The sequence below is a fragment of the Heterocephalus glaber genome, unplaced genomic scaffold, assembly GCF_053883595.1.
Source record: "Heterocephalus glaber isolate CG9 unplaced genomic scaffold, H.glaber_assembly_v1.0 deba00000809, whole genome shotgun sequence".
In the NCBI taxonomy this organism is placed as follows: Eukaryota; Metazoa; Chordata; class Mammalia; order Rodentia; family Bathyergidae; genus Heterocephalus; species Heterocephalus glaber.
In genome coordinates this window covers 12,481,368-12,507,606 of record NW_028258163.1, presented here as the reverse complement: position 1 = coordinate 12,507,606, position 26,239 = coordinate 12,481,368, and the positions used below count along the sequence as shown (strand labels likewise).

Genomic DNA, 26,239 nt, shown 5'->3' with positions numbered 1-26,239 from the left:
TTTTCTAGTGCTAGAGGACCCCCTGCCTGACAAGGAGCGAGCACATCTTAATCACTAGGACAATGGTGACTGAACAGACAGAAGGACAGTCAGACAGCTTCTCTGGACACAGAGACATAGACTGACCCATGCTGGAACACAGGAGCCAAGGGGCTGGGAGCATCCACTTCCAGTGGCCGGAGAGTCAGGACCTGTGTCTTTCCCGGGGCGGGTGGTATCCTGAATATTCTGTCCATCTGGTCCACATGTTCTAGGAGACGGGAGGCCCCACTCTCTGCAATGAACCTAATAACAAAATAAACCAGAGGAGATTTTTAGAGGTCAGGATAAAAAAGGACTTCCAAGGACAGAGAGCAAAGACATTACCAGGCAGAGTTACAATAAGTGACACCAGAGAAACATAGGAATGAAGGGAAATGAGAAATCCTGCTCCAGCCCCTCTGACTGTACATGGAATTCATGAAGATTTCTGTTGGACCAGGGAAGACTGGACTGCACTAAGGTCTGAAGGTCAAACCCATCCTAGTCTGGGCTGTATCGCCTCTGTGCCAGCCATGCAAGGCCCCGAGGGAGTGAGTGTGCCTGAGGCCTCCTCATGGGAGTTGAGGGAAAAGGCAGGGAAGACAAGAAAGTGAAAAGGCTAGGAGGGTGGCAGTGCACACCTGTTATCCCAGCACATTGGGAGGCTGAGGTAGTAGGACAACAAGTTCAAATCAAGCCAAATTTAGCGACTTAGTAAGGCCCTGTCTCAAAATTTTCAAAGGCTTCAGATATAACTCAGTTTGGAGGCCCTGGGTTCAATCTTCAGTATCGTATTTTTTTTAAAAAGGATAAAAGTGGAGCAAGGGACAAAGTAAAACAATTTATGTAACTTAGCATAAACACATGGGATTTTTTTGGATCAAGCATTAAACAGAGGCCCCAGAGCGCTATGACCAGTGTTGACTTGTTTCCCTAAAAGCGAACAATAGAATCTCCCATGTCCCCTTCCCTCTTTTCTCCTAGATCCAATATAAACTTGGCTGGATACAAAGATATCTGGAGCTGAAACAGCCATCTTGGACCATGCAGTGGGCGCTGTGGAGGGTGGTGGAGCAGTGAGACAGTTAGTGCCTGGGTCTCTATGACACTGTGTTGCTGCTGGGACAGGTTAGCCTTAAAACAGCAATAAATTCTTACATTGCTTTGGAAAGGAAGTGAATGGAACGGAGGGCACACATGAGCTCTCACAGATTCTAAGGCTGTCCGTTCCCTCCAGTGTCCATTTGTACTTACTTCAGTATCCCGTCCGTACAGCCTGAGAGTGTCACGTGATTGGGATGGAACTCGGAATATCTGAGAAAGCAAAGCAGTCACTGAGCACCAGAAACAATGCCTGGTACAGTGTCACTGCTCTCCATACCTGAGATCGATGCCCCGCCTCACACCGCTGCACTCTCAACCGGGTTACGTGGCTGGGGTGCAGCTCAGTGGTAAAGCACATGCCTGTGTGCAGGAGGCCCCGCATCTGTCTGCGGCACTGCACACCCACACATGCACACTGACACACACATGCACATGCACACGCGCATACACACACACACACACACACACGTGGTTATGTGCTAGGCTAGGGTTAGGTACACAGGTACAAATGGGTGGAGAATGAGGCTGAGGACTTCAGAGAAAGTTCTGGAACCTGAAGTGCACCAGAATTAAAAAGGCAGAGACAGGAAGTGCCAGAGAAGTGGGGTTTCCCAAGCTATGGCAGGAGCAGAGGAGATCATGAATCACTGTCTTCAGACGCTGGGCAGGGAGTTTCAGCATCCTTACGGGTATGGTTTCCTTACGCGGACATCAACAAAGAGACACTTGGGATTCACATGCTTCCAGATAATATGTTTGGCTACAGTTACAATCGGGCTACGAAGCATTTCACCAAAGAGGACGACCCTGTCCACCTGTAAGACAAGAGGGGAGTGGTGAGCTGAGGAACAGGGGAAGAAGGGACACTAAAGAGCTCAGGACATCAAAAAAGACATCTCTAAGAACTGGGGGATTTGAAGAGGTCTGACTGGACTGGGAAATTGCTTCTCCTGAGAATGCTTAAGAAGGAAGTCACTACACCCTGACTGGACAAAAGGTGGGAGAATGGCAGTGGTGTGTTCCAGCTTGCTCATTCACACTCGTGACAGTTGACTATTCAATTTTTAGGAATGCTGTGGTCTTTCTGATGAACAGAACCATTTATTTTATTGTATTTTTTGGTGCTTGGTATGAAACTCTGGGCCTTGCTCATGTTAAGCACATGGGCTGCCACTGATTTACACCCTGAGCCAATATGACCATTTTATACATTAAATTTTGTAAGTTTAAAATTAAATAAAGGGCTGTGGGTGATAGGTCTACGGTAAAACACTTCCCTAGCATGGATGAACCCTTGGGATCAATCTCCAGCACCACTAAAAAGTTAATCAATTATATTTGACAAACTGAAAAAATCCTTACCATTTGTTACTTTTTAATTATCTTACTATAGTCTGCTATTTTTACTCTTGAGCTTGCTTACATCTCTGCCTGTATTGTGGAACTACCAAACAGTGGCATGCTGCTGAGCATTTCTTCCCAACTCTGTGCTCAGTGACATGATGTTGGCAGCTTGAAACCAGCCCTGGTGGGACTACTCACACCACAGAAATTAGCAAATGCTATTAAAAAGACAGATTTTTATAGACTGCTAGTGGTGAAATCTTCCACCACAAGGGAACCTGCACAGAGCCATCGGGGAACCTAACTATACACTGTACAAACTGTGAAAGAGCGGCTTTAAGATGTCAAAAATGAGGCAAATCATCTAAAATGGGGCACAAGCGGACAAGGACTGAGTAGTACTCACAGGGACCCTTTGGACAGCCAGAGACAGCAGGTACTTCTCAAAAGTAGTCAGAGGACACTCATCCACTTCCTCCATCTCCTGAAGGAAAGAGACCCAGGTAATCTTTGGTTGCACATGAGATAAGCAATGCTCAAGTTTGCACATGTTCTGCATGTGTCCCCAGGGGTTCCTATGTTGAAATTTTAATCTCACTGTGAGGTAGTAAGAGGATGGAAACTCCATCTGACCATGCTATGAATTGATGGGGCCTTGTGGGAGGTCCTCAAAGGAGCTGCCCGTGGAGAGACTAAGGCAGCTCTTGTGAGACCCCTGAGTTCTTGCAAGAACCAGCTGTATAAAAGCCTAGGCCCGACCCAGGAACCATTCCCAGGATTTCCATTTCAGGAGATGATCTCTTCCTCTCACAGGCTCCACCCACCATGATGTCCTCACCTGAGCCAAGCTGAGGCCTGTGGATGCCTTCCAATCTCCAGAGCTGTGCCTGAAATAAACCTCTCTTCTGTATACAGTTAGCCTTCCTCAGACATTTTATATCAGCAATGAGAAACAGAGGAATACAACCAGTAAGCAAGAAACATCACAGTCGGCCTGGGAGAGCTGCATGACTCTGCATATTCACGCCTGTACCACCTGGGATGCTCCCAGGCCTGTGTCCATCACAGATTTGGAGATGGGGGGGTGAGGGTCTGACCTGGACTTGAGCCTGGAGTGTGATGGCCGTCTTCAGGATAGCGTCCTCCGCCACAAGCACGGCAGTCTTCACAGTGCCTCTTCCACACAGCAAGACCTCTGCCTGCTCTGCCCGCGCCATCATCATTCCAATCAGTAGCAGCACATAGTTCAGGGGGGGCTGATTGCAGTAAGGGGGACTTAGTTTGAAATCCTCCCTTCTCTACCCAGCCCTGAGACCAAGCACCTCCCCAGATTTGCAATAATGGGAAATAGGGCAAAATCTTCCCCGAAGAGCTGTCAGCTTCTGCAGCCCTCAAGGAGAGCTGGGGGGATGAGGAGGAAGCCAGAATCCCTTCCCAAATTCAGTACTGGGTGGCAGTGAGGTGAAACTGAGACATACCGTTGGTGACAGAAATTCAGAAAGCATTAAGTGCTAAAAGCTGAAACGTTAGTGCTATGATCCATAAAGAGGATCAAGACCCCATCGTAGGAATTCTCCCTGGGCAGCTGAGGGCTGACACTTGGAAGCAAATCCATGTTATTTATTTAAATCTCTGTGCCTCCATGGTAAACCAGGTCTAGGATCAGGATACTTCTCAGGCTGCCCAGAATCCTACCAGCCCCTTGCAGGATGTTTTTGCCTTTTTACCCCTTGTGTGTTGCTCTTGGGACACAGCAGGTCTGCTCGAGAATCCGTCATATAGACCAAAAGGGTGCGGCCTGGCAGCGGGGGCAGGCTGTGCTTCACAGAGAGGTTCACAGCTACCTCCAGGGCCTGTCGATACCGGCCAAGCATCTCAGTGTCACATTTCCACTGTCTGCAGGGCAAGAGAGACACAGACACAGGCACTCAGGGCTTTCTCTGCTGCCAGGACGAGGCAGACAGGAAGATCTGAACTTGTTGCTCAAGTACCGAGTTGTCTCCCTGGCTCCCTCCTCAAGCAGTGATTTGTCCTTCAGCAGCCCCTCTGATCACATTAAATGACAGACACCTGAGTCCTGGGTTTCTCTTGGGTGATAACGGACACAGGGAATGTTGAAGTGCTCAAAAGAACTCAGAGCTAGGACTTGATCGAGTTTGCAGAACAGACTGCATGTCTGTTTTGAGGCTGCTTGCCGTAACTATCTTTATGTGTGTCAGGAGAAAAAAGACGATGAATGGGTCAGAAACACAGAAAGAGAGAAACAAAAAGAAAAACAGATGTCAGAGAAGAGGAAAGGAGATCATGAATCAGCGAGGCTGGGAGAGGACACAGCATGCAAGCACTGAAAGGGACATGATACAGACACAGAGCCCATGGGAACCAAGAAGAGAATCACAGCAGCAGCGTGGAGGCTGAGGCACAGCTTTTGTCTCATGACCTCCAGGACATTGGTAAAAGACAAGATTTTCTGTGCAAGAGATGAGTGGAGCCAAGCAGGTCTGGGCCACTGGGATGACCGATGAGCATTACCTTTACAGAAAAATACTAGGAGTTCCCAGATGAACCCCAGCCCTGCCAGCACACCGCCTGTCACCCGGGCATGGCCCGTGGATGATGTGCACACACCTGGCCTTGCGAATTTTTAGCTTTTCCCTCTTGAGCTGCTCATACAGCACAGGTACCATCATTGCTGTCCGAAGCTGCGATCGACGTAGGTTGCACAGGTACCTTGGATATTTCCTGATAGACTTTGCGTTTCTAGTCATGATCCGTCTCATCAGTTGTGTATTGGAAGGAAAGGGCAACGCTGTGGGGCAGCAGACACACAGTGAGTCAGGCACCTTCTCCTCCCTCATTGCATCCCACCATGGATGTGCTCTGAGCCCGACCCTCGGGCTGGCACCTGCCTGACCTCTGCCCAATCTAAGCCCTGAAGCTGCAAGGCAAGACGCTAAAGACAATGAGTCAGCAGAGCTGTCTTAACTGACACAGGAGAGGCACACGGGGCTGCGAGATGGGAGAGGATACCTTTATTTCTGAGTTGAGCCTCGAGGTTATCGATGGCATCATGGGCATTAAGGAATCTGAACGGAAACTGCCGACTGTGGATCACTGACTTCTGCAATGCAAGGGAGGGTTGTGAGCAGGGGACCAGGGAGGATGGGGCTGCCAGGGCCTGGGACCAAGAAAGTCACTACTCTGTTAGGTCTGTGGGAAGCTAAGGAAGAGGACTATGCAGTTAGAGCAGATACAGAGAAAAAGCAACAAAGAAAGAACTGTCACGTTAGAGTAGAGAAGAGGCAAAGAAGAGGCGGTAACAAGCCAGGCGTGGTGGTGCCACCCTGTAATCCCAGCACTTGGGAGGCTGAGGCGAGTTCGAGGCCAGCCTGAACTCCATAGTGAGACCCTGCCTCAGAACACAGAGGAGGAAGTCAGAGAAGCAGCCCCACTTCTTTCCTAGCAGACTCACTGGAAGGCAGTTCATTGCATACCGTGTCCTGCAGCCGCTGCAGGATGAGTTCGTGGTGGCGAGCGCTGATTCCCACCCGCAGCAGGTTGCACAGGTTCCGAAGCATGGCCATGAAGGGAAGCTTCCCACTGTCTGCAGGAGGTGGAGCACAAGGCAGGAAAGCACAGGACGGGAGAGAGAGGTTAGAGTCCAGGGCAAGAATTTCACAGGCAAGTTCAACACAGAGAGGGTGAGGGACCAGCATAGGATGATCCATTCAGCCCACAGTGGGCAAAGATAAAACCAGGATCAGGTTGAAGCCCAGAGCAAAATTGACCCAACACTGGTTAAGGGACAGCTGATTAATAAATCATGTTACCACTGTGCCTGCCGGCTCTGTCCCTGAGGTTGGGGTCACCTGACACAGTGTATCTCTAGTTTACAGCAGTGGTTTCCAAACTTTCCAGACAGCTCAAGGAGAAATGTAAAGAGAAATGTAAAAAAAAAAATGTGTAAGTTTGTTTACTTATAATCCGTGTGTATTTGCAATGCACTCGTTAATATTTCAATAAGTAAACTTACAGTTTACTATTTACAACAATGAATATAAATCCATATTTCAAGAAGTCTTCTTGATGATTTTTTATGGTTTTTGGTCAACTTTTCTTGTTTAGGTTTTTGTCCCCTTTTATGATATTTTTATTTTGGAGTATGAGGATTGAACCCAGGATTTTCAAACTGAGCTACATGGTTAGCCCTTTAAAAATTTTTTTTTTCAGCTAGGCATGGTGGATCACACCTATAATCCAGCATTCAGGAGGCTGAGGCAGACAGATTGCTGCAAGTTTGAGGCAAGCTGGGCAACATACTGAATTCAAGACCAGTTTGAACTACATAGCAAGACTCTGTCTCAACAACAACAACAAAAAAATAAAAAATATTTTTTAAACCCCACGTGGTGGCACACACCTGCAATCCCAGCTCAAGAGGCTGAGGCAGGAGGATTGCCTCAAGTTCAACACCGGCCTAGTCTACATAGGGAGTCCAAGGCCACCCTGAAATATACAGTGAGACACTGCCTCCAAAAGACAAAAAAAAATTTTTTTCTTTTGAGACAGGGTCTTAATTGTCAAGTTGCCTCAGCCACGGTCAAATCTGTGAAACTCTTACCTGAACTGGGATTACAGTCATGTGCCACCACACTCAAATAATTATTTTGGGTTTTTTTTGAAATAGGATCTTGCTTAAACTTATGATCCTCCTGCCTCAGCCTTCCCAGTGTTGAGATCACAGGCATGCACCACTATGACTGGCCATGGTGGTGCCTTTTAAAGGTGATCTAAATCTTATTCCAATTGTAGGTAGAAGCCTTCAGACTTCTGCAAGTTCTGAGATTCTCCAGTCACAGTTCTTTGATTGGCATTGACTCCAGGGCCTCATGCATGCTGAGCACTTGCTCTACCACTCACCTAAACCCCTGCTTGTTTTTTGAGACAGGATTTTGCAAGTCTCAAATTACCCCCGGCTAATTTCAAACTCAGCTGTCTGAGTAGCTGGGACTACAGGTGACCAACACCATGCCACTACAAACAGCATGGAACAATTAAGGGGTACACACATGGCAAAAGATGTTTGAAACTAAATGATTACATCTTTATCAACTCAAGTTTTTCTTAAGTGCTGCTCTTTTGAGATAGGGTCTTGCTATGTAGCCAGGCTGGCATGAACTCCTGGTGATCCTCCTGCCTCAGTCTCCCCAGTGTTGAGATTACAGGTGTGTGCTGTCCCCCACCCCATATCATATTTGGGTTTGTCCTTTTTTTTTGAGACAGGGTCTTCCTAAGTAGTTCAGGTTGGCCTCGAATTCGCTGCAATCTTCCTGCTTCAGCCTCCCAAGTCCTGGGATTACAGGTACATGCCACTGTGGCAGGCTAATATATTTTTGATGCTAGAAAGTAGACACTTGCTATTCATGTTAAGAATTCCTCTGATTTCATTCTGCAAAAGTGTTCATTTTTTAAAAATATTTACTGTTAATGAGACATACAGTTTTCAAAAACGGTTCTGTGTATTCAAGTACATTTTGTGTTACATATTATACTGGTATCTATGAGTTCTTCTACTTCCTTTTATTGTTATCTATTTACTGATTGACTGACTGAGATAGGGTCTCCCTATGAGGTTCAAACTGGTCTTGAACTCACTATGTAGCCCAGGCCTGCCTCAAACTTGGAGCGATTCTACTGCCTCAGCCTCCCAAGGGCTCAGGCATGGCCTTCATTTATATTTATTTTTATAACCAAACTTATACATTTATATACTTGTATTTTATGCATTTTCTGAAGAATATAATTATTAGTACAAAGACATAACTTTTAAAAATCCATACACATACATTCTGATGTATTCCAAAAATCATTTTTACCAAGTATGATCAAAGAACTCTGAGCTGAGCGTGGTGGTACATGCCTGTAATCCCAGCATTCTGGGAAGCTGAGCAAGAAGATTCAAAAGTTTGAGCCCAACCTGGGCAACCTCAGCATTCTGGGTGGCTGAGGCAGGAGCATCAAAAGTTTGAGCCCAGCCTGGGCAACCTGGCAACTTGGGGAGATCCTGCCCTAAAAGAAAAATAAAAAGGGATGGAGATGTATCTTGGTACACAGGCCCTGGGTTCAATCCCCAACATCACAAAAAAAGCAGACCAACATCCTCTGGAGAGCACAGGATCAGACTATGGGCATTTGCCTCAGCCAAGATGAGGACACAGTTCCATTTGCAGGGCACAGGTCTCACAGCCAGAGGGGGAGTGAGGATGGTGTACACAGGACCACCCAGCTACAGCAGCTGCCATCAAGGCCCCTGCATCCCATCCTCCCTATCCTGTTCCCACTTTGGAGAGGAGGTCGGCAGGGAGGGAGGGTGTGTGTGTGTGTTTGTGTGTGTGTGCGCGCGCGCACGCGTGCTCTAGTTCCCAGTGTTCTGACACACACACACCACCAGTGACATCCCGGGAGTGAGAGAGTGACACATGGAGCAGTGCAGGCTGTCCTGAGCACAATCTGCAGTGTGCAGTGCACAGAGGAAAAAGGCACAAAATCTCTGGGCTCCCAAGGTCTGAACTAGGAGGTCTACAAAACTCAGTCACAGGGCTAAAGTGAGATATTATTCAACAAAGAGCAAATGACCACATTTTTAAAGATGAAAGAGGAAACAAGGGGAAACAAAATGGGACAAGCATATAAATGTGAAAACAGAAAGAACATTCTGCAGTTAAAAATGAGTAACTGGTTAGGAGGCTAAGTTTGGGGCCAGCCAGGGAAACATAGCAAGACCCTGTCTCAAAAAACACAAAGCAAAAAAACCCAAAAAACAAACAAACAGAAAACAAAACAGCTGAGTGGGGTGGCACATGCCTATAATCTGAATTACTAAAGAGGCTGAGGCAAGACCATCACAAGTTTGAGACCAGCATGTACAACTTAGCAAGTCCCTGTCTCAAATAAAATACCAAGGGCCGGGGATGTAGCTAAGTGGTAGAGCACTTGCCTAGCAGGTTCTCAATCCCTAGTACCACAATATAAATAAACTAAAAAATGACAACAAATTTAAAAGAGAGAGAGAGAAGATTGAAAGTAATCTGGTCCTCCGGAACAGCTCCTGCTGTTTTTTTTTAATCAGTGTGATCAAATTATATAAAATTTTCATGTCCTAAATAAGACTTTCTGGAGAAATTCCAATGTACCAAGCACCAGCCCTACCTTGTTTGGAAGGTACATATTGATAGACGTTTAATAAGTGAAGAGCTACCACTTTTGTCATATGCTGATAGAGTCTCGTGTACCATCCTCCTCATCTGGAATGAAGGTCTATTTATGATGCCAACACTACTCAAAGCAGGCACTGTTGTGCACTTTGCATGATCAACCGTAGACCTCATAAACCCAATCACTTTCAGCAGTGGAACTACCAAGCAAGAGAGTAACTACATCATGCCATAGAGATATCAGGGTCTACAATGCACAGGCCAAAATGGAGAGGAGAGGAAAGGACCATGACAGTCAAGGTCACCCCACCAATGAGCTCCTCCCAGACGGAAGCTTTGTTTCCCTGAAGGCTCAGCTTCCGGTCCCAGGTCTCTGGTCTTGGGAGCTTCATGCGTTTCCCAGCTCTGCTAGAATCCCATGGCCCAGGGAGGCGACTCTGAGAAAAGAGCTGTAGGCTGGAGGGGTACCTGGGGCAGAGGAGAAAGGGCCCATCATTTCAAGCAGAGAACAGAAAAGGAACGGTGAACTGGTCAATGCCGTCAGTCACATTTACACCCACGTCTGCCCCGAGTTCTGGTGAGAATAACCAGGACAGGGGCCACGGATGTTGAGCCGAGATGGCTTCCCCTCGATGGAATGCATTTTCAGAGGGCACCTGCTCACCTGTAGCCCAGCAGGGCTTGGACATGCTGGGCAGGCTTATGGATATGCAGCCGCTGTACCAACTTCTTCAGGGTGAACCATGATGGATTCTTTTTCTCTGCATCGTAGGCCACCTCGAACTGTGGAAACAGCCCAAGTCTCAAGGGTTATTCCAGCCAGGATCACGAACTTTCTTCAGAAACCAGATCCAAAGACCATCCTATATTATTAGGTAATTTCCTTCCCAAAATTAGACTGCAAGAGAGGGTAAAAATCTCCAGCAACAAGAGCTCCCATGAGCAGTGAGACAGCAGCTCGTGGAGGCAGGGGCAAACCTAGAGTCCTCCCTACTCAGGAGGTTGAAGCAAGCATGATGCTTGACCCAAGAGTTTGACACCAGCCTGGCCAACATGGTAAGACCTTGACTCAAAAGGAAAAAAGGCTGGGGAAACTGGGGGTACAGCTCAGTGGTACAGCACTTGCCTAACCATGTGTAAGGCCCTGGGTTCAATTCCCAGCACTGGAAAAAAAAAAAAAAAACACAGCATATCTATCTCCTGAGGGTCCCTGTTTTTCACTCACACAAGACTGAACCATCAGTGGTTACTCTGAGCTGCCTGGCTTGTGAAAACAAGATGAAAACACAATGAACACAGAACACCCTTGTTCTGAGGTAAAAGGAAAAGCAACTCTTCTTTAAATCATGGAGCCCCTGGTCAGGTAAATGGAGGAATCAGCACAATGCGGGATGTGAAGGTCAAAAGGCTGAGAGAATTTTGTATAACAGCACAGCCACATTTTGGATATACTAATAGGATGAAATTTTTTCTTTTTCTACAAGTTTGAGGTTCAGTATTGGGTTGTTTATTTGAGCCTGCTCTGTTTTCCTGATACGGGCATTCACCACTGTAAATTTCCCTTGTAGGACTGCTTTCATTGTGTCCCATAAATTCCAGTATGTTGTACTGGCATTATCATTTAATTGTAGAAATTGTCTAATTTCTTCTTTCGTTAAAGCTGTGACCCATTGGTTCTTCGATAGGGTGTTATTTAATTTCCATATATTTACAGAGTTCTTGTGGTTCCTTTTGCCATTGATTTTCAATTTCACTGCACTATGGTCCAATAATGTGTATGAGATAATTTCAATTTCTTTGAAGTTCTGTAAGCATGATCTATGAGTTATATGTGGTCTATTTTGCAAAACGTCCCATGTGTAGCTGAGAAGAATGTGTATTCTGACATTGCAGGGTGGAACACTCTGTAGACATCTACTGAGTTCATTTGTTCAAAAGTTTGGTTCAGTTCTAATATTTCATTGTTGGTTTTTTTGTCAAGTTGATCTGTCTATTTGTGACAGTGGGGTTTTGAGGTCCCCCATCACAATTGTACTAGTGTTTATTTGATTTTTCAAGTCTGTTAAATATTTGTATTATATATCTGGGTGCACTAGCATTTGATACATATGATGCAAAGGATGTTCAATCACTTTATCAAGGCCTCAGAGCCAGCCAGTTGAGGTGAGATTCAAACCCAGGTTATCTGAATCCAGATTCTATGCTCTTAGATGCTAGGTAAAAAGCCTGATTGCTATAAAAGTAAAAAATATTTTGTTTGTCTTTACACTTTCCTAAGGAAAGTAGAAATTTCCTACTGTTTTTAACTCATTTATCCCACTAAATATGTCACCTGCCAGTAAAACAGAAAAAACTGTACCTGCACACAGACAGCCCCAGGACAAGGGACTTACCTTCGTCTGTACATCTGTAAGAGACCAAAGGAATCCTAGAACATGTAGTCGCCCAGAAAACGGAGGTTCTGTCTTCTGCAGGAACAGGAGAAGCAGTTTCACACAGGGAAATGGAGTCTGTCCCTAGGGAAAAACCCACCTCGACTATCCCTGAAGGCTCATCTCTAACAGAAAGGAAGCCAGCCAGGAAAAAGGCCTGCACTGCTGTTTCTGCCCGAGCTCTTCCCAGCATTCCTGGACCTCTCCCTTAGCTCCTGGCTTAGGAACACATCAAATGCTTGGTGGAGAATCCCTGGACCAGCATGCTCCTGTGGCCCTCCCCTCCCAGGAAAAGGGGCCTGGGCCGTGAGCTAGCAGGGAGGAGGCAGGGACTGACGGGAGGGCGGGGTGGCCGGCGGGGGCGTCTCTTGGCACGGTGCTGCCGAAGATTGTACTTAGCCAGTTGGTACTCATCAAACTGGGCGAATTTGTCAGTCATGGCAGCCCGGAGGCAGGCAGGCAGTGGCACCAGCTTATTCTCATCCCCTTTAGCCAGGTCCTGACAAGAGAGAGATAGAGACGGAAAGAGAAGGGGCGGGGGGGAGAGAGAGAGAGAAAGAGAGAGCAAGTTCCCATCTCCAGCTCTAGAATCACAGTTTCTGGCCAGATGTGGTAGCACACCTGTAATCTCAGCACTCTGGGAGACTGAAGCAGGAGACTCACAAGCTTGAGCCCTGCCTGGACAACGTAGCAAGACCCTGGCACAAAATTTAAAAACTAAAAATAAAAAGAGCTTGGAATAAGGCAGGCATGGAGGCACACACCTGAAATCCCAGCACTCTAGGAGGCTGAGGCAGGAGGATCCCAAGTTAAAAACCATCCTGGGCAACTAAATGACTTTGAGAGACCCTGTCTCCAAATAAAAATTTAAAAAGCACTAGAGATGTAGCTCAGTGCAAAAGCCTTGGGTTCACCAACAAGAAAATACCTAGTGAACCAGAAGAGGCAGCCAGCAGGACAGTCCCCAACAAAATGACAAAATTGTCTTCCAAGGAGGAGCCAGTCAGGCCTGGAAGGCTGCTTTCTGCCAGCAAGAGCAGTCCCAAGACAAAGAAGAGAAGATCCAAAAAGCATCCCAGGAAGATTAGAACGGATATTCCCTGGGGGTGGGAGCAGAGAGTGCCCCAAGATGGCATTTCCCATCCCATCCCCTAGACACCAGTCAAAAAGGAAAAGGCCTTGGGTTGAATCCCAAGTGACAAACGCACACGTGCATGCGCACGCACAGACACACACACACACACACACACACACACGGACAAGGTAAAAGAAATTTGTGTGATACTGCTGCACAGGTCAGTAATCTCACATTTTCGTTTTCTTCATTATAAACATGAGGTCCAGAATAAGATCAATTTTTTCTCAAACTTTGGTCCAGTCCACTCCCTTTTAGGCAACCCAGCCCGGTACCGGGAGAAGCTGTCCCATCCCACACCAGGCTGGGAAAGCTGAGGGGAGGCTGACTTGCCTGAGAGTTGGCTCCAGAGATACAGGGAGCAAGAGAGAGGGGACCCAGGGAGGTCCACGCTCAGGGAATCGAGTGCCGCACCTGGTAGAACTCCGCAACCTGGATCCAGTCGGAAGGCAAGTGGACGATGGCACAGAAATAGCGTCGCAGGTGGGGGCGGCAGGCGGGCAACAAGGCAGCAATCGCCAAGACCTTGTTGGCCACATCCCGCAGGTTCAGCTGCTGCCTGGCGTACAAAGATGCCTAGGATACAGGGTGGGCATCTCAGCCACTTCTGCTGTATCTTCCTGCTCTAAACTAACTTACTGAATCTGCCAGCATAACACCGCTATATTGCAAAGTATAACCCCATGTCTCCTGGCCTGGCATTCTAAGCTCTCCATAATCCAGCCCTGGGATGGTGAACCTTTTGGAGCTTTCAGTGGTACAGACAGCCTGCTGCAGGATGCGTGCCATAGGTTTGCCATCCCTCATTTAGCCTTCACCCACCTCTGTAGCTTATCTTCTCTGACTCCACTGACTGCCCTCCAAGTCAACCAGGTCCTTCCACTCTTCAGAAGACAGCTCATATCAACGTCTATCAAACTGATCAGGGGTTTGAATCACTGACTAAACCTGCCATCTTCTGAACTCTCACAGAAAACACCCTCGCCTTTTCTGCTTTTCAAACACAATCCACATCCAGTTCCTTTACATAATATTCAGGAAAGGGTTTTGCCTTCCTAACAATCCTGTGAGCTCCGTAAAAGCCAGCTCATCTGTAGTATGACTGTTAGCATACTGAGCCTGTGTCACTAAGCAAAACAACCCTCGTATACTTCCCTGATTTCATCTTTTCCATTCTTCACAGAACCCCTGGGATGAGGACTCAGACTCAAGCAGAGATCCTTTTCCCCTCCTAAGTGAAGTTCATTCCCCACCCAGAAGAACCCTAGTCAGCACCTCATACACACTGTAAGCACAGTCCTGTCTCCAGCTACCCAACCCAACCCCTTTATCCACAATACCTTGAGGATGAACTCAGGCTCCAAGGAGGAAAGTTCGGAACAGATACAATGGATGGAACGGCTGAGGTCACGAGCATTGTTCATGTTTACATTTGAGGCCACAATGGAGCACAGGATAGTCATCAGACACATCTAGGAATTGGGAGAGGAAGGAAAGGAAGAGTGAGGTAATAGACCAACTTGAACATCTATGCAGAGCAACTTACAAAACCAGGACAAAAAGAATGGACCCAGATTCAGAAACACATCTGTCCAACTGCGAGGTTAGAAAAGGGGATTAGCAGCCTGGCATAGTGCGGCATCCCCGCAATCCCAGCACTCAGCAGCTGAGGCAGGAGATCGGGAAGTGAGAAATAAATGCCGGATCATGTGCCCTCCTTTCCCTCCCACCTGGAGAAGAGATCTGATTCAGGTTTCAACCCCACCTGCCCCTCCAACACCGACCTCTCCCCAGCTCTGGAAGTGTCACCTTCTTTTCCTGAAGGTCCCAGTCACTGGTCTCAGGATGAGATTCAGAGTGGCCAGAGGCAAGCTGCAGGGCCAATTCCTCCTCCACCTCCTCCTCTTCTCCCAAGCTTAGGCTATAAATAGGCATCTGGTCCCCGTCCCCTTCCATTGCTTCTGACTTTTTCTCTTCTTTTGAATAGCATAGAGCACCCTGGGGATAGTGGCAGTTGTAAGTCACAGCACGGACCCACGGACCTACAAACAGATCTGAAGGCAGCTCCTAGAGATAGGAAGGTTCTCATCTCCATCTAATATCCCTAGCCCTGTTCCCTCACCCCAGCATGGATCAGCATTGACCTGTCCAGTCTCAACTTAGTGCTCCTCACTCACACATCACCTTTCCCTACTCAGCCTCTGAGAATCGCCAAGGCTTCTTGATCACCCTCCCTGTGTTTCTATCCTTATTCCTGACACAGTCCAGGAGGCTGGGCCCTCACACACCTCCAAGGATACTACTAAGATAGTTGTAGAACAAGAAGAAAAAAGAGCCAATTCCTCTGTCAATCCTCAGTAACTTTAAGCTACTTAACCTCTCTAAAGCTCAGCTTCCTCACCCACTACCTCCTACCTGCTGGGGCTGTTGGAAATTTAAATGGAATAACACACTTAGATGAGGGGAAACTCCACACCCCTCAATAGGCATAAGATGGCCATAGTTATAAGCTGGAAAGCAACTCTGTGAAGTATATTTTCACTGACTGTATTTTATTTTATTTTTTTGGTACTGGGGATCAAACTCAGGTCCTTGTGCCTGTGAGGCAGGCAGCAGAACCACTGGGCTAAATCCCTGGACCACTGTCTGCATTTTAAAGGTGAGGAAATTAAGGACCTAAAGGGTGGTGAGCATTGTCCAAGGTTGCATACTTTGTAATTAGCAGCCAGACTGGGGCTCAGGTTAGCTGTCTCTCTGCCCAGCCACCATTCTACACAAAGGCAACGTGTGCTTATAACCAATTCTGACCTGAGTGCACAATGTACAGTGGACCTGTGTTTACACATGAATACAGAGGGAAAGAAGCACTAGGCCAGGAGATATACCTCCTGCCTGATCTCAACACCACTGGTTTGCCTCTGCTGTAGCAATACCATGCCAGCTCCCCTCCTGAGCAGAGGCTCTCTATGATCAAGGGCTACTTTTGCTGTGCAGAATCTCTGAACTACAGTAAGAGTAATGTTGCTGAGGAAGATGGCTTTAGGGTAAAGAGGCTCTGAGGAGAGAGGGTATGCAAACACAGAGCAGCACAGAGGGAAATCAAGGAAGGGAACGCTCCTGACAACGCATGCAAAGGACATGATTGGAGTCAAGACCACTGTCTGGGGCTGTTACTAAAGGGGCTACCTGAGGCCATTCCACACTCCTAAGGCAGAGAAGCTGAGCCAGTCCCAGCACCTGGAAGGAAGCTCCCCTGCCGCCATCCCACGCTCCTAGCATAGAGGTGAGCCAGTCCCAGCACCCAGAAGGAAGCTCCCCCACTCTCATTCCATGCTCCTAGGGGAGAGAAAATGAGCCAGTCCCAGCACCCAGAAGGAAGCTCCCCCGCCACCATTCCACGCTCCTAGGGCAGAGAAGGTGAGCCACATGGGTGCCAGAAGCACCCCCCTGCCCCCTAGAAATGAGAAGTCACGTAAACAAGCCTCAAAAACAGACTTCCAGATCACCTACAGCAACCACAAAGGGAAACAAGATGGAACAATCTGATACTCAACCACCTGGACTCTCTGAACTGGCAACAAAAGAGGATCTGGGAAAAATGAAATCAGAAATAATTACTCAGATAACACCAAAGATTGTGCTCATGGTGCAAGACATGATTGATAAATCTAGAGAGGACACATAAAAAAATAGAGGATCTGAGGAACACGATGGAATCTCAACACAGAAAACAAATGGAATCCATAAAACAGATGCAAACAGATTTCCAGGAGATGAAAAACTCCATCGAAAGTCTGCGCAGCAGAATGAACCAATGTGAGGATTTAATTTCAGTTATAGAAGATAAGATTGCAATTAGTGACCAGAAAAAGAAAAATTGCTTTAAAATTGCAAGGGAACATGAGAAATCAATCCAGCAGGTGCTAGACAATGCAAAGAAGAATAACATAAGACTGATTGGAGTCAATGAAGAAACAGGAGAGTGCAGATGTCATTAAAATACTGTTCACAGAAGTGATGGCAGAAAACTTCCCAAGGAGGGGAAAAGAACTTGACATACAGATAAGTGAGGCATATAGGACTCCAGCTAGCCTTGATCAAAAAAAATCTACACATAGGCATATAATAGTTAGGATTCCAGAAATCCAACAGAAGAATAAAATTCTACAAGCAGTGAGAGAAAAGAAACAAATCACATACAAAGGAAAGTGTATCAGAATCACAGTAGACTTCTCAATGCAAACCCTCAAGATAAGAAGACCTTGGACTGATGTATTTCAAGCCCTAAAGGAAAACAGCCTCCAACACAGACTGATGTACCCTGCAAAACTATCTTTCAAAATTCATGGAGAAATAAGATACTTTCATGATAAAGAGCACCTCAGGAACTTCATGAATACCAAACCAGCACTCCAAAAAATTTTAGACAATACCCTAGGAAAAGACAATGAAGATCACAACCCCAGGAAGCCCACCAAGAGGAATCCATTGGGCGGGACAAATTAAACGCAAAGGGGGAGAATCCAACAAAAAGAAAACGTCATGACAAGGCTTTTAAAACTTTTAACTTCATCTCCCTAATGAGTGTATAATTCAATCTTGTTATTGTACTGATTAGTATTTTTCTGATTCTAGAGTTGCACACCTTTCTTTGTGCTGTACTGGTTATTTATCATCTTCTTATGTCTACTTTTTAATTGGGTTGCCTATTAATGAGCTGTAAGAGTTCTTTATATATTCTGGTCATAGGTTATATGCATTGGAAATATGGTCTGTTTAAGGACTACTTTTCATTTTAATGATGTCATTTAAAGTTCTAAATTTTGATGGAATCTCATTTATCATTTTTTTCTTTTATACATCATGTTTTCTGTATCCTAGGTAGTTCTTGCCTACCCTGAATTCAAACATTTTCCCTTATAATTTCTTCTTAAAGTTTTATACTTTTAGGCTTTCATATTCAGGTTCATAGATCCCTTCAAGTTATTCTTATGTATGGAAATAAGGGTTGAGGTTAATTTTTTATATACAGATACCAGGTGTTCTAGTGCTGTTTGCTGAAAACACTATCTTTTCCTCAGCTCTTGAATTGAGTTTATATTCTATAAAATGCTAATGTTAAATAATCTTTCAAAACTCAGTGGACCATATATGTGTGGTTCTATTTCTAGATTCTCTGTTTTATTCCAATGATCTACGTCTTTCCTTACACCAACACTGCCTTGATTACTGTAGCTTTAGAAGAAGTCTTAAAGTTAGGTACTAAACGTCTTCCAACACTGTTTTGTTTTGGTTTTTTTAACCTTTCTAGGTCCTTTGTACTCCTACAAAACTTTTAAATTTCTATATCCAATTCTTCATTTATAGCAAGTATACACAGATCTGAATTTTTGTATATACCTTGTGTTTTCTAATCCTACTAAATTCAAGTACAAGTTCTAGGGGCTCCTAGAGATTTCTTAGTATTTTCTCTGTAGATGATCATTTCATCTACATATAAAGATTTTGCTTCTACCTTGCCAATCCTATCCTAATTGTGTCATTTTATTCCCAGACTATTTTGTTTGGGCCTAGGTTTCAAAGTTTAATGGACAGATAAAGAGTAAGCATATCTGCCCTTGTTCCCCACCTTAAGGAGAAAGCATTGTATCTTCTCCTTTCATATAAGGCGTTCTCATTGGAAGTATGGAGTACATGTCTTTAATCTGTTAAGAAGGTTCTGTTCTACTTCTAGTATCCTGATAGCTTTTACCATGAACAGCTGTGGAATTTAGTCCAATACTTTTTCTCCAACTAGTGACAGGATCACATGGCTTTTTCCTTTCCTCTTGTTAAAATGAGGATCTGGGGGTGGATCTTCCAATGCTGAACCAACACTACCATCTCTATAACAAAACCACTTTCTATATACTGCCCGATCTGACTTCAAATAGTTTTTGTTAAATTTCTATCTATGTTCATACTTTTTTCTTCTATTATCTTTATCCAGTTTTAGGATTAGCACAATGTTGATTTCCTAAAATGAGGGGAGATGTGTTCCTTTTTTTCTGCTTTAAATGTTTGATATAACTTATCATTTAAAATGTATGTGAGCCTGTTGTTGTCGTTTAGGTAGGTTTTCAAGCTAGGAATATACTTTCTTTAATAGGTGCTATTCAAATTTTATATTTCTTCCAGAGTTAGTTTCATTAATTTGTCTTGCAAGGTACTTCTTAGAAGTTGTCAAATTTATTTCAAAACAAATTTTTGAAATATGCTTTCTATATCCTTTTAAATTCTATAAAATCTGTGGTAATGTCTCCTAGGTCTTGATATTTTAATTTTAAAAATGTATAATTGATATTGTGCAATAGGAAGTAAAGGTCTAAAGGAGCAGGGTAAGTGGGAGAGGTAGGGGAAAGGAAAGAAGGGGGAAAAATATGAGAAAAGAAAAAAATGGAAACAAAATCTTTGCAAATAGGGAAGGGTGGAGGGGATGAAGGGAGGGTAGGGGAAATGGAAAAAAAAAAAGAGCCAAGATACTCATGCAATGGTACAAGATCCCAATGATGTATGTAAATGTATTTTATACCTAAAATGTACCAATAAACTTAATGGGGGGAAAATAAATAAATAAAGGGGCTACCTGAACTGTCTCTGTTGCAGACACACACTGAGCCCTCCTGCTGCTTGGAGGCTCAGAGAGCAGGCATTTGCTGGTGTTCAGGCTGCTCACATTAGCATGCATCATGCAAGGAGGCTGGAGACACTGGAGCAAGGGACTGGCAGACATGCTGCTCTTTACACTGGGGATGGAACTAAGGCACCCATTTTCCACAGACAGGATGCTAGGGTGGGCAGCCCCATGCCCATGTAGTTTTCCCGTGGACTTCAAGTCAGAAATTCTGGCCAGACACCGGTTCTCCAAGCAGAGGATGTCTGAGTGAGCTGGCATATATCCACGAGGTCTCTCCATGGGCTGCAAGTTAGGAAGCATGGCGAGGCACCGGTTCTCCAAGGACAGGATGTCTGGGTGGACAGACACAGGCCCATGGTGTTTCTCCATGGCTGCAGCCCAACTAGAATGCGCCTAGAAGGAAAGAAAGAAAGGAGATGAGCACTGGCCTGCAAGGGAACATCTGCGCTTTAGGAGTGAATCTTTCCCCTTGTCCCTCCTGGGTATGCCAGTGACCTGCACTCAGAAAACAATCCGTAATTGTTTTCCAGGGTTGGGTTCTTCCAGGGAGTATTATAAGGAAGAGGGGTGAAAAGGGGCAAGAGAAAAGCTTAAGAGAAGTAGTTTTTTAAAAAGTAACTACTGCAGAAGGAAAGAATATGTCTTCTCATGACGGGGAAAAGGAGACCCCACCCCCAGACTATCAGTGTGATCCTAACTTAGTAGAAGGAAATCACGGATAATCTGGATTCTGGATTCTTAACTCCAGAGAAACAACATTTTTATCAAGTTGTAAATCTTCACCACTCTAACTTCCTTGTCTTCTATATATTTTTTTTCTACTAGTGCCGAATGAACCAGGGCCTTCACACAGAGCAATATCCCTAGCCCCTTGGTTTTGTTTCTTTTGTGTGTGTGTGTGTGTGTGTGTGTGTGTGTGTGTGTGTGTGTGTGTTTTAAGGTTTTGTTAAATCACTAAGCCCAGGCTGGACTTGAATTTACAATCCCCCTGCCTCAGTCTCCCAGAGTGCTGGGATTACAGTTTTGTATGACCATGCCTGGCTTCTATTTGCTCTTCAACCAACTAAATGGCATAGTATCCAACAAGACTGCCCTCTTAGATAATGAATGGGCTTGTTGTTATAATATGAATGGACAGACAGTTGGCCCGTCTAACTTAATTGCCTGAGTAGAATATGCCACAATTTCTCATCAAAACTCTCTTCCTGCTACTGTCCAGTTTTCTTCTTGTAATTATAGATACATCATCTTGGGGATTCTTACTTATCATTCTCTAACATTACTGTGCCTTACAGTTCCATCCTAATCCATCTACATGCTTTCTTTTTTTTTATTCTTAAGTTCTTTTATTGGTACATTTTAGGTATACAATACGTTTACATTTATCAAGGGGTGTTTGTACCCGTGCATGATGTATCTTGATTCTTATTTTTTTTCTCATTACCTGTGCGCCCTTCAGCCCCTCCACATCTACATTCTTTCCTGGGATGGTCTCACCTATGCTGTGACTCCATAGAACCTTTCCATAGTGGCAACTCAAATTTATTCCTTCACCTAGATTTTTCGTCTGAACTTCATATGGTGCTCATTTATCCATCTGACTTTCAGACATCTCTACTTGAATGGCTGAAAGGCACCCCACATCCTACAAATCTAAAAGGTATCATCTTCCCCTCACTCCTACTTCTGCCTCAAATCCATTCTCCCTTTTTGTCACTTCTGTTCAGAAGGGTTTGGAGTGAGACACACCTAAGTTTGACTCCTGGCTCCTACATCCTGGGTCTTGGGCAAGTTACGTAAATTCTCTGGGTCTCTGTTTTTTCTCTACAAAATTAAGAAAAGTGCCTGTCTCACAGAGTTGTTATAAGAATAAATGAGAAAGGTCCCTAGTTCAATCCCCAGTACCACACACACACACAAAAAAAACCTCAACCCCCCTCCCCCAAAAAACCCAAACAAACAGCAACAAGAATAAATGAGAAAAATATACAAAGCTCTTGGGGAAGCATCTTACATGTAGAAAATATTCAATAAATAGAGGTTTTTATTTGTTATTATCCAGGAAACTATAAAATATTATTGATTCTACTCCCTCAACCTCTCAGATGTTCTCCAATTTTCTCCATGCCTCTTACCGCCACCCTTGTTGAAACCTCTGTTCCATGTGATGGGTGACACACTGTATGTAGATCTGCCTGAAGAGCTCCCAGAAACACCCAGCCACCATGTATAAATCTGATAATAAACTGGGTTTCTTATCTTTATCAAAAGTTAAAAAACATTTTATTTGCTGATTTGTGAGCTTAGTCATGGTTTCCTCTAATTGAAATAAATCTCCTGGAAAAGAGACTTTTTCTCAGTTCCCTGCTGTACTCCCAGCATCGCTCACATACATAACCTAGCTGCTGATCTCTTATTGATACAAACCCCAATCCACCTCAAAGTACTTTAAAGCCTCAATCATAGAACTGCAGAGGTATCTCTTGACTCTGGATCTCTGCACAGGCAGAGACCTGAAACGCTCCTTCCCTACCCCAGCACAGCTCCCCCAGCCTCTCCTATACCAGGCCAAAGTCTGCACCTTCCTCTCCCTCACTTCCTTCCCAGGAACCTCCCAGACACCCCAGCCACTCTGGCATAGGTGGCCTCACCAGGTTCTCCCCATGCCTGTACTTCCTCCATTGAAGAACACATCACCTGCTTATCTTTTATCCCAACTAGATGGGGAGTTGCTGGTGCTCAATGCTTTTGGCTTTGTTCACCACTGTTTCTGCAATTCTAATCAGTACAATTTAGAGGATTTTGAAAATCTGCTAAAAGCAAGCTTTTTCATGGGGCAGGGGGGACCAGGCCTCTATACTGTTTAGCACTTAATTCTCAGGATGTCCAAGGAGGCCCATTGTTGGATCTTCCAAGGTTTCTATCGGCTGTAAATTAAGAACCTCTCCCTGAGGGGATGATGGAAATATACCATTAGGAATATATTAACTTATTTATTTGTATATAAATTTATCTCCCAATCCCATTTAAATATTTCAGGAATAATATTGGTGAGCAAACCTCTGAAATCTTAGTACGAATAATCTTATGCACAAGAATGTAGAAGATTTTGAAGACAACTTGAATGAACTTAACAATTCAGGAGCAGAAAGGACAACAGCATCTCACAGGACACCAGTGTAGACAGACACGTCAAGAATGGTGCCTGACAGACATGGTGGAGCACAGCTGATGTAATCTCAGCATTCCAGGAGGCTGAGGCAGGAGGTCTGCAAATTTCAGCCCAGCCTGGCCAATTTAGTGACTTAAGTTAGATGCTGCCTCAAAAAAGTGATAGCTGCTGCCTCAAAAAAGTGATGGCTTCTGCCACCTACTCTAGGAGCTGAGGCACAAGGGTCACAAGTGGGAGGGCGGTGGGGGGCGGCCTGGACAACTTAGCAAGACTCTGCCTCCAAATACAAAATAGCTCAGTGATAGAACCCTCCAGGTTCAATCTTCCTACTGACTCTGCAGTACATGACCCCCCAGGAGAAGAATTACTGTCATCCAAGGTTGCAGAGGGGAGAGCCTCAAAACCAAAGTTAAGAGAACTGTAAGGTCTCTCTTTCAGCCTGGAGTTGGTGAAGGGAGACTCCTGGAATCACAACTGAAAAGCCCCCACTTCTAGTCCCTTCCCCAGGGGCAGCCACTGCTGACTTTCCACACTAAGTTTCAGACACTTTCCGTGTACAGACGAATTCATGTCCATACCTCCACCTCCCCTGCCTCTTTTTCTCATAAGTTACACACGCAGCACCATATCCTAGACACTCCTGTAGACTGAGGGCCCTGTAGACCTTGGTGTGCTCACCCCACCTGCTGCTGGCAGCTGCCAGCAGTTTTTCCGGGCGGGAGGGACGACGACGACAAGGACTGCGAAGACGACGACACGCCTGAGCCCAGCGGTACAAAGTGCGCAGGAAGCACCTTCCTCCAGTGCGCATGCGGGACAGGCAGTGAGAGGGGCGCCTTTTCCTGGGTCTCACTTTCTCCCCCTCTTCGAGGTCCCAGGCCCTCGCCCTTCCCCTCACCCTTCCCATCCCAGTCACCTCTCCTCACACCAGCGGGCGGGGCGGGCGCACCCCAAGAGGCTCCCTGCACCCAGGGCGCTGCCCTCGCTCCTGGGCCCGAAGCTCCTCGCACCCCGCCTGGGCTCCGAGCCCAGGCCCCGGGCCTGGCCAGGGCAAGGTCTACCTGAGCTCGCTGGACCCACCTTCGAGAGAAGCTTAGAACCTGCTGGGGTCGCCTAGGTCCTGGGAAAACAGAAGCAGAATTCGGCCCGCGTTTGAGGCCACTGGGATGGGTGGAAGCGGGGAGCGGGGCAGGGAGCGGGGCAGGGAGCGGGGCGGAGCGGGGCGGGGCGGGGCGGAGCGGGGACAGAGCTAGGCGGGCTGCCCTCTGGGAGCCGGAAGCCTGGAGAGGATGAATGGGCGACGTCTGCGGTTCTTCTGAGGCCTGGATTTAAAGTTTTTCTTTTCTTGTTTTCTTTCATGGTCCTCTTTTCCCTACCTTAAGGTTTTTCCCTCTGCTGTATTCCCTTCCTCGTTAGCTCATTTTCGCCCCTTCCTCCTTTTACATCTCTTCAAACCAGTTCTAGGAAAAGTCTTGCAGGTTCGCTGTCCATCTGTATCCTTTTCCCCTCTGGTATCAAAGATAGGGAAGTCTTAATTCATCCCAAAGCTTTTTTGCATAAGACGAATTAAAAGGAAGCAAGCAGAAAGTCCAAAGCAGTGGCCCGCGTCAAAGTACAGGCAGGGAACACAGTAGAGTGAACTGAGAGCACACCTGCCCCTCCTGTGCCTGAGAAGAGATCCGTGCATTGCAAGGGTCTCTGAAGCCCTGGAGAATGAGCACACGCGGGTGTGCAGATATAACTCGGTGGCAGGCCTAGGGTTGATTCCAACATGACCTCACTGGCATCCTGCTGTCACACTTCTAGCCTCTAGCAACTGTGAGAAGTGAATGTTTGTTGTTTAAGCTCAGTCTATGTTCAGCAACCTAAACTAAGACACACTACTTTGACAATGAATATTTCATGCTCCCTTTATTATCCTGAAATACAATTCATCAATCACAACTCCACACACAATTTTAAAAATTAATAAAATGTGGGTATGAAAGGTCCTGTGTTCATTCCCCAGCACCAAAAAGATAGCAATAATCAGGGGCACCCCATTTTCCAGTCCCCCTTCGGTCTCTCTTAGAAGCTTCCTCTCCTAGAATTCGTTCTTCAATTTTTAAAGACCATGAACTCATGCTTCGGATATCTAGCACGTTTGGGAGTTACATCTTCCCCCTATATCATTTTGGAAGTCTTCCCCCATTCCTGGATGGAGGTAAGAGTTTGCTTTTGTTTCATAGGTTCTAACTTTGGTCTTTTTGCTTCATAGATTGTAACTTTTTGTTTCATAAGTTCTGGTTCTTGTTTTATAGATTCTTTTTGCCTCATAGGCTCTGGCCATTTGTTTATGATTCTGGTTTTTGTTTCATAATTTCTGGCCTTTGTTTTGGCTTTTGCTTCAAAATTGTCTTAATTTTAAGTTGTATGTTTTCAATTTTTACAAAAGGCTTGTTTCTCTTATGATGCATTGTCTTTTGTTAAAATTACATTTTAGGGGCCGGGATTTAGCTCAGTGTTACTGTGCCTGCCTCAGAAGCACAAGGTCCTGAGTTCAATCCCTGGTACTGAAATAAATAAATAAATAAATAAAATTACATTTTATTCTTGTTTTGTATATTTTACATTTGGACTTAGTTGCTTTAAAATGCTGTAAAATCAGTCTCTTATTATGAAATCATGTTAGGAAAAGGCAGTTCAGGCTTTTATCTGTCCCTTACAGAATGCTAAACCAACAGAGGTTACTCTGCCAGCTAGTAATTGCCCTTAGGGCAGTTGCCACTCTCAAAGCAGAGGACAGGCTTCTCCAGTTGCCCTCTGGTGAATCCCCACTCCCACTGAAGCCAATGACGGGTAGAACATTGACCAGATAGGTAATTGGGTTCCTTTCAGAGACAGATCTCTGATTGCATAGAACTAACGGAAACTGAGGTGACAACTGAGGGGTTGTGGCCAGGGCTACACTCTGGCAGATACCCAAAGGTCCCTCAGAAAAAACTAGCTCCCGACAGCTCATCCAGGTAATCAGCAGAAAATCTCCAAATATCTCATCCCTGTCTGGGCTCCTCAATGAGGTGAAATGTAAACTGTCAGTGATCATCAGATGTCCACGGTCTCAGAGTGATCTGAAATGATGCCGACAGAGCCCTTTCTTAA

General features: G+C 45.5%; 1 protein-coding gene across 8 annotated transcripts in view; it reads right to left on the bottom strand.

Annotated features, from left to right (window-relative positions):
* Tep1 (telomerase associated protein 1) overlaps positions 1–24,336 on the bottom strand; it is a 53,315-nt gene extending 28,979 nt beyond the window's left edge. For 3 of the 8 annotated variants that reach the window (XR_015449724.1, XR_015449725.1, XM_087207289.1), the window contains exons 1-18: positions 24,179–24,336; positions 19,876–20,319; positions 15,060–15,248; positions 14,591–14,722; positions 13,665–13,826; positions 12,453–12,614; positions 12,077–12,151; positions 10,348–10,466; positions 9,994–10,151; positions 5,964–6,073; positions 5,500–5,590; positions 5,098–5,278; positions 4,197–4,365; positions 3,567–3,725; positions 2,876–2,953; positions 1,813–1,940; positions 1,276–1,335; positions 127–285 (exon numbers count right to left, since the gene is read on the bottom strand). Coding sequence is in view for 6 of the 8 variants with exons in the window: in XM_087207289.1 (XP_087063415.1) it covers positions 127–285; positions 1,276–1,335; positions 1,813–1,940; positions 2,876–2,953; positions 3,567–3,725; positions 4,197–4,365; positions 5,098–5,278; positions 5,500–5,590; positions 5,964–6,073; positions 9,994–10,151; positions 10,348–10,466; positions 12,077–12,151; positions 12,453–12,614; positions 13,665–13,826; positions 14,591–14,722; positions 15,060–15,248; positions 19,876–20,295 (2,552 nt within the window). In the remaining 2 variants the exon portion in view is untranslated. 8 annotated transcript variants of the gene reach the window in all.
* Positions 24,337–26,239: the final 1,903 nt, after the last annotated feature.